Source organism: Mytilus trossulus, chromosome 3 (assembly GCF_036588685.1).
Source record: "Mytilus trossulus isolate FHL-02 chromosome 3, PNRI_Mtr1.1.1.hap1, whole genome shotgun sequence".
Classification (NCBI taxonomy): domain Eukaryota; kingdom Metazoa; phylum Mollusca; class Bivalvia; order Mytilida; family Mytilidae; genus Mytilus; species Mytilus trossulus.
This window is the reverse complement of record NC_086375.1, coordinates 48,179,730-48,198,325: the sequence shown is the minus strand read 5'-3', so window position 1 is coordinate 48,198,325 and position 18,596 is coordinate 48,179,730. Positions and strand designations below refer to the sequence as shown.

General features: G+C 31.0%; 2 protein-coding genes across 6 annotated transcripts in view; both read right to left on the bottom strand.

Annotated features, from left to right (window-relative positions):
* Positions 1 to 423: 423 nt before the first annotated feature.
* LOC134709493 (neuroglobin-like) lies at positions 424 to 4,314 on the bottom strand. Of its 2 annotated transcripts, XM_063569651.1 has the most exons (4): positions 3,678 to 4,314; positions 3,111 to 3,342; positions 2,585 to 2,620; positions 424 to 711 (listed from the first exon to the last, which is right to left on the bottom strand). In XM_063569651.1, the coding sequence occupies exons 1-4, from the start codon at positions 3,884 to 3,886 to the stop codon at positions 547 to 549; spliced, it is 642 nt and encodes a 213-aa protein (XP_063425721.1). In that variant the 5' UTR covers positions 3,887 to 4,314; the 3' UTR covers positions 424 to 546. The 2 variants fall into 2 exon arrangements, with proteins under 2 accessions (XP_063425721.1, XP_063425722.1); XM_063569652.1 differs by lacking the exon at positions 2,585 to 2,620.
* A 9,570-nt stretch (positions 4,315 to 13,884) lies between these two features.
* Positions 13,885 to 18,596, bottom strand: part of LOC134711688 (striatin-3-like) — a 30,844-nt gene continuing 26,132 nt past the window's right edge. For all 4 annotated transcript variants that reach the window (XM_063572459.1, XM_063572460.1, XM_063572462.1 and 1 more), the window contains one exon: positions 13,885 to 18,570. In XM_063572459.1, the coding sequence (XP_063428529.1) occupies positions 18,401 to 18,570 (170 nt within the window). In that variant the 3' untranslated portion in view covers positions 13,885 to 18,400. The remainder of the gene's footprint in view (positions 18,571 to 18,596) is intronic.

Genomic DNA, 18,596 nt, shown 5'->3' with positions numbered 1-18,596 from the left:
TGTTTGAGCTTTTGGATTTGCCATTTTATGCAAATTAAAAAAAAAAGTTAAAGGCAAATGAAAGGATGTGATATGATTGCCAATGAAACAAATTAATGAGTTGTTTTTCGGACAACCCCGAATATCCCTAATTTTATGACACGAATGACGGATATTTCTACTGGTAACAATTATAATGATGTCCACTATATATAGATATATGAACACATGTCTAACTTAAAATAATGTTTACAATTATATTTGTTGCACATCTCTGACGGCAATCTCACATCTGGTACAATTCACGAAAATAAGCAGTGTTTTATATCTTGAAAAATTGTCTTAACATAAGAACACTATTCCTATTGAAACGAAGCATTCATTGTATGTGATTTCTCACAAATATATACTATTTCAATTTCTGTACGTGTTATAATGTTACAAATTCCCTATAAAGACAAGGTGCATCGCTCTTGGTGGACGTTCTTTGAGCACCAAAAAATTCTCACAGCACTTAAAGTAGTTAATTCTGTTTCGCTTGAGAAATATTTTCATAGATATTCCTGCTTATCCGTCTGGGATTTTCTTTTTTTCAGTCGACATATCACCGAATCCTTGGAATATATTTGCAATAACAAATTGTATGAGCCTTCGGTAAGCTGTTGCCATATTTCTTGTATACCTATCACCAAGTGTCTCTTTTACTGCCAATAGGAACGGTTCCGTCACTGACTGAAATACAATCAAAGAAATGAGAATTAATGCAACTGCATGATTACTACTTGTATATTATTTTAATCTGCAAACAACTAACATATTGATTAAATTATACAGTATTACAGAGTAAGCTATTAAAAAGATTTATACTGCACTCGTTCTATTTGAGCAGTCAAAATGCGTTGACTATATATTTCTATGTCATATACAGTCACTGACCTGATATCACTTTTCCTCATGAATATTTAAATTGAAATTGTCGAAATTATATTTAATTATTCATACGTCCTCTTCAACCTGTTCTTGTTTCCAATGTAAACAGCGATGCGTTTAACGACTCAAACTTGTTTCTTTTACATTTTTTGAGAAAACATATTTCACTTATTATTATTTTTTGTTTGCAACTTATAAATCATTATTTTTTATGTTCATTTTTTATATTTTAGTCTGTAAACAAACGAATTCGTTCATCATTGATTGCGGTTTTCAACAGGTAATGATGTTCATTTCATCGTGTTGTATATTTCTCCGCCTGTGTGATATGAGGCCTTTTTTAAATGGGGATTTTCCCAATATTTATATCAAATAAATAACATTAACACAATAAACAACAATAGAATTTTTTTTTTAGATTGCAGTTTAAAGACAATAATAGTGCATTGACTTGACAGATCAACGATATAAGGATTCGGATTCTAAGCCTCATCCTAATATCGTTGATATGTCAAGTCAATGCACTATTATTGTCTATATAAATAGTATAAAATGAGTGCACATAACAGAAATATTGATAGTGCGAGTGTAAATAACGACAATACCTCGATAATATGAAACGACATCAATAATACAGAGGAAACAGGTAGCCTTTTCACATATAAATCGTCATTTATAGATGTCTACTCTAATTTTGTTTTATCAGTTTTGAAAAATCGGTTGTAGAATTAGCAACATGTTTTAAAAACTTTGTAGGTTTTTAAATTGATCATTTCTTGCAGGGATATCTATACAAAAACGTATTCAAAAATAGAGACATCATTTTTGTTATAACATCTATATCTCCTTTCTAAAAAATTTGTTTAATGAACTTTAAACAAACGAATATTCATATCAAGGTGCTAATCATCTTTGCATGTTAAATGACAATATTTTTTACAGTTTTGTTATTGGGTATCTCGAATATACTTATGTTTAGACAATCTTTGGTATCACCTTTTATTATATATTTAACAGGATTTGGGGATATGTGCAATTCATTTACTTTGAGTAGGATAACTGAAAAGGGAATAGGCTATAGTATAGCATGTATATATTGCTTTGCATACATGTACGCACTATTAATTATCGACCGGCGGGAAAATATGACAGTGAAAAAACTTACGCCAGACGCGCGTTTCGTCTACAAAAGACTCCTCAGTGACGCTCGAATCCCAAAAAAGTTAAAAAGGCCAAAACAAGTACGAAGCTGAAAAGCTTTGATGACCAAAATTCCTAAAAGAGTTGCCAAATACAGCTAAGGTAGAAAAGCCTTAGTATTTCAAAAAATTCAAAATCTTAACTATTTTCTTTCCAAAAGTAACTAGTACTAATATTGGCTCGATCTTTGCAATCATAAGCTTTTAAAAACACGTTCTTTTAAATTCTAATACTGGAAACAATTATCAGTGCATTTATGACATATTGATTCCCAAAAATATTATAAATGAAAATAAAATTTTGACTTTAACTTTGATAGCAAGATATGTTACTATTTCAATTACTTTTACATTCTCGATTCTCTTGTTACTTTACTTATGAGACGGAGCTAAAGTTGACAATACATATAATATTTTGAATATATATTAGATACAGAAAACATGCTCATATTGTACACGTGGCTAAATGTTCTCACCTCGAGCCACTTTTCTTTTCTAGGAAGGGCTTTTCTCTGAAAGTAAATTGACGGCCAACTTTCACAGATGCTTTCAGATTATGATTGTTCAAATGTATCTCAAATATTTATTGTAATAACCGTAGTAATATAATTGAATGAAACAAAACTTTTTTTTTATATCTACATCTATTCTTAAAGGCCTAAAGACAACATAAGCTTCAAATTTTGTGAGTGTAATAAAGAAAATATAATATATAGTAAATGCATGCTTGTAGTTCTCACGAAACGCATTTTAAACCAAGTGTTTTCTTATTACAAACGATAACAGAATCTGTGTGTGTTACAACTAAACAAGCATGAGTTGCAGTAATTTAGTAAGTTTTTTTTCCTTTTTAAAATTCCGATTTTATGAAGGTAGAAAGATAATTCGTAACGAAAAATTATCATGTATTCAAAATTAAGTGATGATGTGATTTAAAAAGTGCATGGTATCATACTGCTGCGAAAAAATATAACCATAAGAAAATAATTATCTACTACTTACCAAAAAGAATTCCCGTCTAAAATCCGAAAACGTTCGATGTTGTTTCCCGATGTCGTAAAGTAAGTCTATAACATACTGCATGTCGTTTAGATTGTAAATGGTATCATCTAGAGTATTCATTACCATTAACACGTGTTTGGCAAGACCCTTTGATTCTCTCATCTCAGAAATAGTAGTGCAATTTTCAACCATAAAGAAAAATTTCTTGAGGTCAGCATGTGTTTCAAATATTCTAAAATATAAAAAAAAAAATTAACAATGGTATTTGAACGTTTATAAAGTCGAAAGAAAAAAGATACTGATTTCGTTCTTACTTAACGTTGCGTTTTACATGTCAGGAATATGAATAAATGCACTGTATCCAATTTTTTAAATTAAAAGTAGGAACAGAATTGAAAATAACATATGAAATGTACCCTACGCTAGTATTGGAAAGTAACCCTGTATTGGCTATTAGAATTAATTTAACCACTCAATCAATTGGTGGAAATTTCTATGTCAATACTATGACTTCTTTCAAACCAGATACCGGTATTTTAAATTCTGAAGCAAGTGTTAAATGCTGACCTAATAAACATGTTAATTCCTGTATATTCCATTTTCCGAGAGATTGCTTTCCATGACTGCTGAAGTTGAAATATTTGTCGTTCATTTAGATCTAGCCTGCTAATTGCGTCTGTGAAAGTTATAGATGGTCTGGAATTAAGACTTCTGTGTTGACGTCCTGCACATATTGGTTGAGTTTTGTGTTTAACAGCTGCGATTGAGCAGCCCATTTCGTACAAATGAAAAAAATATAGTGAAACGTGATGTTTATTTTATAAAGTAAACACCTTGAATTATGGAAAGAAGATTACATGAAATTAATATTTTGTAATTATCTTTTCAGACTTGAAAGAATTCTTATCTCTCTCTTCCAGGAAATTATATTTCTTCGACACGACAAAGGTTAATAATTTAAGATTGATATGAATTCTATCTTAGCTTTTTTTTAGTTCACCTGGTATAAATCATATCAAACTGACACATCTAACTGATCACAGATCACGTTTTGTAGGTTAAATAGATGTTTGAGAAGGGAAAAGAGCTTTTGTGTATTGTTCTTGTAATTGTTTCACTAGCAGGTAAAAAATCAGAAAGTTTGTGAAACCTGGTGTTACTAAACATTAAAAATTATAATAATTTTGTTTTGAAAGATTAGTTAACATTTTTGAAGCAGGAACATAAAAAAAGCCATCTATCATCATCATCATCAGACATGGAGTAATTGAAATATGTAATTGTAATTGGCTGTAATTAATTACAATTTCTCAAGTAATTGAATGTAATGTGTAATTGAGCAATTTTTCAATTAAAAGTAATGAGGAACAAAGTCAAAATTGTCTGTAATTGACAATTAAAACTCAATTACATTTGAAATTACAGATCAGAAAGATTGAATCTGGTATTTTCGCAAAAAATGATCAAAATCCATGACATAAGCAAATTGGTTAGCTGACGAAGATTCTTTATTTTGTAATTTTGTAAAGGACATATTAAATCAATAAATATGACCTCTGGCTATTTGTAAGTCCTGTTTCTTCAACTTTTGATTATACTCACTATCAAACAGTTAAATAAACAATAAATACAATGGATTGATTGACCATCAATATAATAAAGTCTGTTCCAAATATTTTTCAATGGAAACTTTTTTTTATTTTTTGTGTGGAAAGTAGTTATCATTGTGTCTTTTTAATTATATAAAATATAAAATAAATCCTTGTTTGATTGTGTTATCTTTTTTGTATTAAACATGTTTTGTGTTTATACTTACTTTACTTGTTCACCGCTTCATGTTGACATCAAGGCTAACAATTTATTGGCTTAGAAGCAGATTAAAGATCAATTCATGGTCCAGTTTTATTTGTTTGTCCTCAGTTGTTTATAATTTTTTTATATTTTTATTATTTCTTTTTACATTTCTTTTTTTTTCTTTATTTTGGCAAAACTTTATTTAACCCGTGGTTAACAAGGGTGGGTGTTATTTTCGCCAGGGTTATCAACCTATCACGACGGGTAAAAGAGTAGAGGCCTATTTCCTAGAGAGTTGTCAAACGAAAAACATATTTTCCCGGATTCTGATGGAGTACTCTGCCTATGAATAAACTCATCATAGATACCAAGATTAAAGTGTTGTACGCCAGGTGCGTGTTTCGTCTAAACAAAACTCATCAGTGACGCTAGAATAAACAAAATGAATTATGTCAAAATATCTGATCTCGGAGGTTAAGTAAAAGATAGATGAAAAAGAACGTGCAACCTTGCTAGGTTTAGTCAAGCTTATCTTTCATTATATATGGCAATACTCTTGCACTATCGGCTTTCTTACTATGTTCTCAAAAACAATTGCGAGAAACCTGAGGGAAAAATGCAGAAACAAAGCGTTTGAGTGCGGAGTTGGGAACACACAAGTTGTAGGATGCAAGTCAGGTGGGTTTGAAACAAGTCACCTCAAATAAGATACCCAGACTTAAAGACTTTGAATAGGAATTTGAGAAGAAAAGTAGGCCTCGAGATCATTAACTGATGGTATTTGATATGTTCCTGGTGTTGCAACTGTAATCCATTCCCTTTTTAAGAATGTGACCTGTCGAATTACACTATTTAACAGGTTTGTTATAACATGAGCAACGCGCAGGGTGCCACATGTGGAGCAGGTTCTGATAAAATTACCCATCCTGAGCGTCTGAGATCACCCTCGATTTTTGGTGGGGCTCGTGTTGCTGAGTCTTAAGTTTTCTATGGTGTGCAATTTTTTGTCTGTTTGTATTTTTCAATTTTAATCCATGACGTTGTCAACTTAATTTCTATCTATGAGTTTGAATATCCCTCTGGTATCTTTCGCCCCTTTTATTGAATTATTTCGCTCATAGCCACTCCCAAAAGAGAAGGTTACTGCCTAGGTGGTCTCGTGGTAGTAGGTTCGCCTCGAGTACAGAAAGTCATTGCTTCGAACCTCGGTCGGGTCAAAGAAAAATTTGTAAGGGTTCCGCGGAACCCAGTGTCTCGCCTATTTTTGCTGTAAATCGCAGGCTCAACAACAATGAGGAAAAAAATCAATAAAAATATTCCTCTTGTTACTATTTTATGATTGTAAGAAAATCTTAGTCAATTTAAAAGTAAATTACAGAAAAAACGGAGTAATCTTTTTACAAACTTTACTTCTGGATACAATCTTATGATCATAAATAAGCTTCTGTTCAAGTTTGGTACAAACCCAGGATAGAAAAAAGAAAGTTATTAAAATTTTAAAAACTTTAACCACAGAGTGAATGTAATGGTTCCCCGCAGAAAAACTAAGTCCATTTAAAAGTAAAATATATGGAAAAAATAGATTTATTTATTTACACAATTTACTTCTGGATTCTATCTTATGATCCTAAACAAGCTTCTGTCCAAGTTTGGTACAAACCCAGGATAGTTTAAAAAAGTTATTAAAATTAAAAAAACTTTAACCACAGAGTGAATGTTATGTTTCCCCGCAGAAAAACTAAGTCCATTTATAAGTGAAATACGGAAAAAATGGAATTTTATTTTTACAAACTTTACTTCTGGATATTATCTTATGATCCTAAACAAGCTTCTGTCCAAGTTTGGTACAAACCCAGGATAGTTTGAGAAAGTTATTAAAATTCTAAAAACTTTAACCACAGAGTGAATGTTTTGTTTCCCTGTAGAAAAAACTAAGTCCATTTATAGTAAAATACGGAAAAAAAATGGAATTTTATTTTTACAAAATTTACTTCTGGATACTATCTTATGATCATAAACAAGCTTCTGTCCAAGTTTGGTACAAACCCAGGATAGTTGGAGAAAGTTATTAAAATTCTAAAAACTTTAACCACAGAGTGAATGTTTTGTTTCCCCGCAGAAAAAACTAAGTCCATTTATAGTAAAATACGGAAAAAAATGGAATGTTATATTTACAAAATTTAATTCTGGATACTATCTTATGATCATAAACAAGCCTCTGTCAAAGTTTGGTAGAAATCCAGGATAGTTCAAGAAAGTTATTAAAATTTCAAAAACTTTAACCACAGAGTGAATATTTGTTGACGCCGCCGACGACGCCGACGCCGACGGAATGTAGGATCGCTTAGTCTCGCTTTTTCGACTAAAGTCGAAGGCTCGACAAAAAGGCATTTGAACAGTCAAGTTCCAATTTTGGGAAGGTATAAACCTAATGCTGATGCAAATTAACCAGAAATGGACGAGTATGAAGTCGTCCCAGAGTAACTGTATCTGCAAGAGAATTAAATGGACACAGAAATTGTTAGAATTGATGTTCTCATACTGAGGAAAGGACAAGAAAATAGAAGAATTTAATGACAATGATGGAAAGATTCCTCCTCTGATTAATTGAGGTGAGAATATGTTCTCATTGGAAGTAAAAATATCTGAAGTTGGAATCGCCTGACTTTTCTTCTGAATTAGAATTGAGTAAGATGTTCTTTGGATAAGCTAACAGAATTGCCCTGAAGAGGAACACGTTTTGCTTCATGTTCCAGACAAAACGAATGTATTCCTAATAGAGGGTATAAATATATATAAAAATAGCCATTCGACAGGTCAAACTAGGCAGGTTAACATTCCAGACAGGCTAATTGCTCTGAGGACCTGTTTGTTTAAATTTTTAAATGAGGTTCTAGCTCAATTTTTAGAATGGATCAACATATGACTGTCTCCCCCCTCTTCCTGTTTCTGTTAACATAACAAAACGTGGACAAGTAGATACGTGATGACAGTTGACAAGAGGTATGTAAAAGAATGTTGAAATTTCAGATGATCCGAGATCTAAGTTATTCCTCCCTTAATTACAATCTGGAATTGAACATATAAGAGGAGGAACGTATACCTCCATGTGTGCCAGACCCAGGTTTATTAAAAAAAATAGGTCTACCAGAAGTGTTGGAGCTGCTTTCTAGTAAAGTATTTTATAGCTAAGAACCTTACATGAGGCTTCTGGGAATTATGCATTTGATCATTAACTCTTGGCAGAAAAAATAAGCTCATCTACTCTAGAACCTGAGACAAAAACAACCCAAAGTTTATGCGAGGACTCCAATGAGGAGTTTTTAAGGATTAATCTGCAGTAAATCTATGAAGTCACAATACGGGAAAAACACCTTGCCTCGTCGCAAATATTGTACAATCATTTAACATTTAAAACAGAAAGCTCCAAAGAAAGAAGGAAACAAGAGATAAAAACAGATTATATAAAAGACCATCAGAAATCGGAACCGACACTCACCAACAGTAACATCAGGTATAATAGTTGACGGATTCAAAGCCGTCTTGAAGGTTATTTGATAAATAAACTAGCTCCTTGTCCGACACTGCATTAAAATTTTCACTCATAACCACTTATATTCACATTGAATTTGGTTCCATACATGGAAAAGTAATCTGATTTCCTCCTCGAAAATCGAGTATGTACGAGTCGAGCAATATTTCTTAATATGGAACACTTCTCCATAAAAAATTAATTTGTGCAGTTTAAACTTTGTTTGCGGTTTTATGAACTTTCCTTTATTAACTTCTACCACTTTTTGGCAAAAACAATTTACCCCCTGTCGATAATGGTTAATCCACCACAAAAAGAAATGACTATACTAAGGCAGGAATTTAACAGTTGTTTTCCATTCATTTGATATGTTTGAGCTTTTGATTTTGAAATTTGATAAGGGTCTTTGAATTTTATTAAGAGTTCGGTATTTTTGTTATTTTAGCTTTATGCACTGCCAGGTGTATTTGTCGGAATGAGGTTCTAATAGGGACTTCATGGCAATGCTAAAGCCATACATTTAATTTTATAGCAGTATTGTGGTGTAATATTTCCAGCTATGAATAAGACGTTTGAAAGTGACTGAAATTGCGCGGAACCCAGTGTCTCGCCTACTTTTGCTGTAAATTCCAGGCTCAACAAAATCGAGGGAAAAAATCAATAAAAATATTCTGCTTGATACTATCTTTTGATTGTAAGAAGAATCTGTCGAAGTTTGGTAAAAAACCAAAATAGTTTATGAATCTAATAAATATTTTAAAAACTTTAACTGCAGACTGGATGTAATGTTAACTGGAAGAAAAACTAAGTCCATTTATAAGTAAAATACAGATACACAGGTACAAAATATAAACAAAATTTCATTCTAGATAATAGCTTTTGATCATAAACAAGCTTCTGTCCAACTTTGGTACAAATTAAAAATAGTATACCCACAGAGTTAATATTGCAGGCAGAAAATCTAAGTCTATTTAAAGTAGAATACGGAAAAAATGGATTTATCGTTTTACAAAATTTACTTCTGAATACAATCTTATGATCATAAACAAGCTTCTGTCCAAGTTTGGTACAAACCAAGAATAGTTTAAGAAAGTTATTAAAATTTTAAAAACTTGAACCACAGAGTGAATGTAATGTTTTCCCGCAGAAAAACTAAGTCCATTTATAAGTAAAATACGGAAAAAATGGAATTTTATTTTCACAAAATTTACTTCTGGATACTATCTTATGATCATAAACAAGCTTCTGTCCAAGTTTGGTACAAATCCAGTATGGTTTAAGAAAGTTATTAAAATTTCAAAAACTTTAACCACGGAGTGAATATTTGTGGACGCCGCCGACGACGACGGAATGTAGGATCGCTTAGTCTCGCTTTTTCGACTAAAGTCGAAGGCTCGACAAAAATGAAAGATAAATTTCATGTATGCTTACATAAAAGGGGTGTTGGTAATTGATAACATAAACGATACTACTTTAATAAACTCATCATAGATACCAGGACTTAATTTTATTTATCCTGCAATTGGGTGTCCTACTATACAGATACAGCCCTACAGATATCGCTATAGTGTATCTGTATATAATACTATACAGATATCGCGTTAAAGATCCGCCCACTGACGGACTGAGTATTGTTTGAACCTGTGTGACCTCAGAATGTGTATTCCAGTTTCATGACGATGAAAATTGTCGATTTCAAAACTTGAATGTCAATTTCAGCATGCATGTTTAGTGAATGTCAAGTCTGAAGCGTAGGACAACTCGTACACTTCTATTTCAAATTTGACAATGTTTTGTCATTTGTTTTTACTGTTGAAATTAGTTATCATGTTAAAAAAAAGAGGGACGAAAGATCCCAAAGGGACAGTCAAACTCGTAAATCTAAAACAAACTGACAACGCCATGGCTAAAAATGAAAAAGACAAACAGAAAAACAATCGTACACATGACACAACATAGAAAACTAAAGAATAAACAACACAAACCCCACCAAAAACTAGGGGCGATCTCAGGTGCTCCGGAACGGTAAGCAGATCCTGCTCCACATGCAGCACCCGTCGTGTTGTTTATGTGATTACAAATCCGGTAAAAAGTCTAATTCAGGAGGTCAAATTCATGAAAGGGAAGGGTAATAATAATTCAACTTGAGCGATGTAATATTGTTGACTATTCGATTTTCTTTTTTTTGCAAACCCGTCTTTAGCGTAATGTGTGATTTTGATATAACAGCGCGGGCCTCAAGGGCTTACAATTAAGAATTGAATGCTTCTTTTTGTAAATTCATTGGAGTTGACCTAAGTACATTTTGGATGAAGCCCGGAAGCGCTTCATTCTAAAAATGTTTGCACTGTCAATGCTTTTACACCCCTATTTAGTTACAAAAAGAAGCATTCAATACTTATAATTACATTTTTTTAAGCTATGATCATGAAAACACGAATGTTATAACTTTTTTATTCAATTCACCTGTGCACTTTATTGTGGGACCACTTGTTATCATGAATGAAAAGTTTTATTGACTGATGCAATTGCTTGAGGAATAACATGTGATGTGCAGTTAGCCAGTCAGAATAAAGTATTATAATGAAACATACATCTAATGTAATTATATCGAAAATAAATGCTAAATATGTTAGTTTTAGTGTCTTTCAAAACACAAACAATATACAGAATTAATTGCAGGATAAAGACAATAACTGTTTAGTGTCTTTAAATATCAGCTGTATTTGTACTCGCCTCAAAACAGGTGTAATAGCTCGCTAAAAGCTCACATACACCTTGTTTCCTAGCCTCGTACAAATACAGCTGACATTTAAAGACACTAAACAGTTATTGTCTATATATACGCCAGACGCGCATAATGATACTTTAGTTACTTTGAATTTTTGAAAAAACTAAGGCTTTTCTACCTCAGGAATAGATTACCTTAGCTGTATTTGGCAAAAGTTTTAGGAATTTTTGGTCCTCAATGCTCTTTAACTTCAGACTTTATTTGGCCTTTTATAACAGTTTTTGATTCGAGCGTCACTGATGGGTCTTTTGTAAACGAAACGCGCGCCTGGCGTAAATATTAAATCTTAATCCTGGTATTTAGGATGAGTTTATTTACAGTATATATTAGAATCATTGATCAACCTCTTCTAAACTAGGATCCACTTTATCTTCGGGGATCAAGAATCTACATTTGTAGTATGTCTTTCTATGTTGTGATGTAACGCTATTGTTTCAGATAAGTGAGGATTGGTATCTTGCTGGAATTGTTTGCACCTGTCCTAAGTCAGGAATCTAATGTTCAGTAGTTGTCGTTTGCTGATGTGATTCATACATGCTTTTCGTTTTTTATATAGATTAGACTGTTGGTTTTCCCATTTGAATGATTTTACACTAGTTATTTTATTGGGGCCCTTTATATCTTGCTGGTTGGTGTGAGTCAAAGCTTCGTGTTGAAGACCTATCATAGTTTACTTTTATAAATTGTGACTTGGATGGAGGGTCTTCTCATTGACAATCAAACCACATCTCCCTATATTACAAGTAACACACATTAAAACTGTTGCGAATAGCATGCTAATGGATGAAATTTGATAATGCCTTTTCTCAATACTTAAAGGTAGCCTTGTACAGAACGTATAGATAAAATTTATAGAAAAGGGTCTCCATCAAATCTTCTATCAGTTCAAACCCATCTTGATCCAACTGATCCCTAGGTCATTCATTCATTGTTAACATGGAAAATGTGACTATCATTTAAATGATACAGGTTCTGTGGAGGAAAAGTTACTTATGGTAATCATGTAAACGAGACATGTTGATCTGCTATCTCCTAAGGTAAATCCCTAGTAGAAATGTCACCCTACCCATACCCGTTATTCGGAATTAAGACACTTTCAGTTTTTGCTCTTACTTCTCAATGCCTTGCTGTCATTTGCTTATACCACAAGAGTAAAGAGGTGATTGAGTTAAAGACAACATTGAAACGTAATTGTCATGTTAGATATTTTGTAAATGATGATGATTTTGACTTCACTTAGGTCCTACAGGCTACAAATGTTTTTTTAGACAAATATTACTAGCAAACTATTGTTGATCAAATATGTAAGATGATGGGCATCATATGGTTTTTACATACATGTACATTCCAGCAAATTAGAGACTTTATAACCATTAATTTCTATTTAAATTCATAAATATATACAACTTGAATCTTTTTAAGTACAACTTACAGTTTAAGTTGTTTGTGTAGTTGTTTATAGTTCCTGCAAATACCAGCATGACACCAAATCAATATATTTAAATATATTTGAAATGCTTTTTAGTTTAACCTCTTCATGAAAACTGAAGATCAAACATTTGAAAGCCAGGGATGAAGAAAAATGTGGACATGTTAAAGAGTTATATGACCCAAAAAGACTAAGCATACTAGTCAAAATCGTCCCAGGGAGTTGCCACCTTAGTTTCTTCATAACCTCGTTTTCTATCATAGTTTTTCTTCTTCATATAGGTATTTTATAAATCTTGTCAGTATTCAAGCAGTTGTAATTGAAATAAACTTTAGGATGCTGATAGATCTGATAAAACATTGGTTATAATTCTACATAGATTGCCCTCATTGGATTATTTTGTTGTGTTCAATTATGAGATCTACAGTCAGAAGAGTATCAGGTATGGTTGATATTTGTAGAATATTACTAATTAGCTAAACATAAATCCCAAGAAACCCATTTGTTAACGTATCACCAGCCCAGTAGTCAGCAATTCAGCGTTGACATGAATATATATATGGTCATTTTATAAATTAACTGTTTACAAAAGTATGAATTATTCGAAATAATGAGAATTTTCTTATTCTAGGCATAGATTAGCCATGTTTGGCACAACTTTTTGAAATTTTGGGTCCTCAATGCTCTTCAGTTTATACTTGATTGGCTTTTTAACTTTTTTATCTGACCATCACTGATGAGTTTTAAGTAGGCAAAAAAGTGCGTTTGACATATCAAATAATAAGCCTGGTACCTTTCATAACTATCAACCACTATAAAAATTGCAGAAGAGGGTAAAAGAAGACAACATATTTTTTTTAGAAGAAGTGTTGAAAACAGACAATAAAATGGTCCCATAATTACTGCTTGCAGAAATACTACAGAAAAGGTAATTTTCATGCAAGGGTTATATTTGCTTATTTCATGATCAAGCAACAAGAATGAAAAAAATCCCTGTGCAAATGATTTCAATAGCTTTGAATAAAGGATATACTTCTAGTTTTGATGTGCAAATTTAACCCCTGCATGAATATTTATGTATCAAAAAGGCAAAAATATAACAACCCATGAAATATCCAAGTCTACACTGTAGTAACAATATATACAAAATTATAATCTTTCATAATCAAGCACAAGCATGACGTCAATTTTGAATAGTAGAATATATTCATTGACACAAACACTAACATATATTTAATACTTTAATATTTTATGATCAAAAACATACATATATTAGCTGCGGTTTATCTTCTGAACCAAAATGTTTATGATTGTAATGTTGTAGTTGTGGAACGACTATCTGTTATTATATAGAGTAAAGTCAATGCATCTAATCATTTACAAGCTTGTTGCTTAAATAAAAAGAAAAGGTAAATCACTGTTTAAAGTCACATCTATTCTAAAGAATATCCAAGTTTTATGTTTTCAACATTTTATCTCTGAAAGGCAATTGTTGAGCACAACAAAATAAAAAGTCATGACTCCCTTAGATCCATCAATAAAAATCTCCAGAATAATAAATCACAGACTAATCTTTTGATGTAATAATTGATTTAGGTATTTATAGAGATAAACATATTGTCTGGTCTGATGTCAACACAAACCTTTCTTGTGAAAACAATATTTCATACAGAATACAGCATTGGTCAATGACATAGCAAAACACACAAGTAATTCTAAAAAAAAATCAGTCAACAAATGACTTGCAACAATTGTATTAAAAAAAATAACATTTCGAAAGATATAAATCAAAACTTAAGACATTTATTAATTTTCTCTTTCTGAATATAATGTCAATTACAATAGTCCACAAGTTTTTAATTTAAAAAAAGCTTTTCATGATGAAGTACAAACTCTGTATATAACCTTCTTTCTAAGATGCATAGATCCTAAACCATACAAATACATATTTGGCACATCATATACATGATGACTAAAAAATCAAAGCAAAGTAAAGTATGACATACCAGTTGTTTATTAGCTCAAAAAAGTAACATGGCATTACGTTTTCCGTCATTTACTATTGCTTCACTACTTATCTACTAATAGCACTATAAATAGTATTACCCAGATTGTGATACATTAGTTGACTAGAACTGTCAAACTAACATAGTGTCTTTGTCTAATATGACATTTCTACATACTAAATCTTAACACTAAACCTAGGATAAAGGAAGACAGGATAATTAAGAACAGCCATATTTAAAGGATCTTTGGTACACATATAAAGCACACTTCCAGTAAACATATTATAACATGATTGTATCTATTTTGACATTTCCTGATCAAAATCAACTTCTGGATTAATCAATAAACCTGTTTGACATGTATAATATTAGATTTTGTAAAATATTATGCCGGTCATTTAATTTCTTAAATGATGAACCTACTTTTACTCAAATTCAATTATCAGCTGTTGAAATAAAGAGTTATAAACAGATGCCTAGACTGCTAATAGCAAAATTGACAATAGTTTACATAAATGGTACTTGGGGTTTATGTGACTTTTAAAGTACTTCTTATAGTAGCCTTATTTTCCTTTGCAATATTTCAATGCAACTGCATCTCAAATATCATTGTGTTCCTTAAAAATTAACTGGCCATTAAAGAATATTTATATTTTAAAAGTCAATGGAACCAGAAGAATGCACTAATGCTGACAAAATAGAGAACACTAAATTTTATATAATTGTAAGGGGTTTGTTTAAATCTTACCTTAACACAAACATTACCAACTGTGACACCTATGTTTCATTTGTTGAGAATTTCATAAAGAACAAGTATAATTGTCTACAGTAAACTATACACCAACTATCCTTTAAAATGAAATTTGTTAAAACATTTTACTGTTAAACTGGCAAGACTTGACTACTAAATTGATGATAACTCGTCAAAGTGGAATTCAAGTTTCAGTCAATTTAAATATATTAAGGAATATTTTTGACAAATTAGTAATAACAAAAACTCCAGTTCAAAGATTGTTGATCATTTAACTTAACGCCAGTGAAAAGTAGTTCTAGGATAGCAAACAAGTTTCTAGAAAATACAGAACTTAGACAGAAACAAACTGATAACTTTCCTTAGGCATGCATATGCAACATTTAAATGTGCGTAATCTATTGGACTAGCATTTTTCTTTCTTGCAAATTATAAATTATTTTTCTTTCTAATATATAATTGTTTCTTTTCAATCTGCAATTTGGCTGAAAAATTGTTCTTTTAGAATTATTAAGAAAACACAATAAACTATTTTAACATTCTTACTAAATTTTACCCAATTTTTCCTTTATCTTTAGATAGAACCCTTTCTTCTCTCAGTAAAAAAATCGAGAAGAAAAGACTATATAAATGTAATACATGGATTAATATATATATATCTAAGTAATGAAACAATATGTGTTCACGGTCAGAAATTAATTATGATTTTTTTTCTATATTATTTCAATGTCAATATATTTTCTTTTAAGTTAACATATTATAATTTTGTATTTAGAACAAATGAAACAATATATGTTCACCGATATTAATTATGATTTTTGTCAATAATATTTCAATGTTAATATTTATATATTTTGTATTTTCTTTCACATAAACATATCATTATTATTTTTGTATTAAGAACAACCTTTTCCAAACCCTGCATCATCCTTTCTACTGGTTTGCTTCCAAAAATAAATAAAATAGTAATTAAGCTTCATCTGCATCAGTGTAAGTAACTAAAGTATATGCTAACATACTACACAAACTTCTATGGGAGTAAATCTGAGGTTAAAAATAACGTATCACAAGAGTAATCATACAGTACATAGATAGTAAAAATTGGTTATATTTGACAGATTGTAGATTAACATTTAATGTAAGATCTTTGAACTATGGAGAGAAAGAATGAAAAGATTAACCGCAATTTTAATATCTCAAAATATATACCCTTGGTTTATAATTATGATATTTTATACCTACATGTATATTTTGATTCCGATATAATTTGGATTTAGCAGATGTTTTATTGCACAATGGTCCATCGAGCAAATTAGTTTTATATAGTAATACCTTTCTTATGTTGGAAAATTGACATGTCAGTTTGTTACCTTCTTTTTCTATGAAGTGTTGGTTTTCATTCTTTGGACAATTTTTCTCCTAGAATATCTGAGTTGTCAATATAAATATAAGAAGGTTTACTTTTCCATTACCTATGCATGTATGTATAGGGCAAAATAAACTGAAACATATCCCTTGTATGATTAATTTGAATGCATGACTGGGCATCTCCACAGAATTTCAATCTTCATAGAGAAACAATGAATAAAGTACATTTGGCGGAGAGGTATATCTAGCATACTGATAGATGACAAAATTTAGAATACTATGCTTTTAAAACAAGTGAGCTTTCTTTAAACTGAGTTACATTGAATAAATTTGCTGATTACAATTCACTTATAAGAGGTAGATAATATAATTTCAAGTTAGATGGTTCACAAGCATTAATCCAACTGAAAATCTAATATATACTTGCAATATATATATAAGTGTTATATATAAAGGTGAGAAAGAATAGTGTTGATGTGAAATGAGTATCTATAGCGAGTCTACATACAAATGAATTGAAAATAATAAATGCATAAAATAAACAATGAATTATAACTTAATCTCTGATATGCTTATTAAAACATAATTGTTAAACTGAAATGAAAATAAGTGATGAGTTGCAATACACTTTTTTAATAATTCGAAATAAATAAATAACTGTCACTTTTGGCATATACATAAAACATGTTAGTATGAATTCGTGACATTGTTTTATCACATATATAGGCCATGGGACTGGGAACATAATTACTTATCTTTACTTTTGCTCTACTCTTTTCCCCTTCATAGAAGGATAGAAAGCAAAAAGGAAAAAAAACAAGATTATTTTGTTTATATGTAAAAAGGATGAATTGAACATTTACTGGGGTTTCTTTGGTCCATAATATGAATACAATTAATTCCTTTTTGTATTAATTGTTAATGGGTCATTAAAACATAATTTACTGATTTCAGTAAATAACATAACAACGAACACTAAATTCACTTTTTAGGTATTTTGTAAACTGCAAATAACTATCTTATTTTCAATTGTAAATACAGTATACTTGTGAATAAAAGTCTTCACTGGAATATATCATAAGGTCAAATTGTTATATCAAATTTGTATAAATTTCCTGCTAATTATTGCTTTACATATTTGGACCAAATACCTATTTAACCCCTCTCATATCTTTTTGTTGATTTATACTTTTGTATGGACGGATAAATAAATATGAACCCCCTCCAAAAATTTGTGTCTGCTAGCATATTTTATATTGCCTACAATATAAACTGAAATATAACGAATGAAAGAAAAACTTGAATAGCACTAACTGTGTATCACTCATAGATTTACTGTATTAAACATAAATAAATACAGTTTCTGCAAATTGTTTTAAAAATCTAATTTGTTAATTGTCTTTTGTACACTACACAAAAACTTCTTAAATACAAAATCTTTTTTTTTACAAATTCTCATGAATATTTACTCTCTCTCCGGACATACATGTTTCCTTGTGTTCCAAGCTTACAAATGAACACAGCATGATTATGTTCCCTGGGCACAGACAGTTTAGGCCAGGGCCTTTACTTTTTGCATTGAATGGTAATTAGCTATATCCTAAGCCTTATTTTCCGGGTCATACAAACACTTTAGCTAATGCATCTGCTCCAGCACTAGCTATGTAAGGCTTTGACGGGTGAAAAGCAACATCAAATATTGATTCGTCAAATTTTTTCCTATGTGCAGTTATTTCTTGTACACAAGTGTTACTGTCCAAATTCCATAACCTAATAGAGCAATCATGACCTGTAAAAAAACAGAAACATAATATA

Coding starts and splice junctions, on each gene's coding strand:
- LOC134709493 (XM_063569651.1), bottom strand. CDS start 3,886: ATGGGCTGCTCAATCGCAGCTGTTAAACACAAAACTCAACCAATATGT. Junction 3,343..3,677: donor GGAATTAACATGTTTATTAG/GTCAGCATTTAA, acceptor TTTATATTTTAG/AATATTTGAAACACATGCTG. Junction 712..2,584: donor GAAAAGAAAAGTGGCTCGAG/GTGAGAACATTT, acceptor ATTGTATTTCAG/TCAGTGACGGAACCGTTCCT.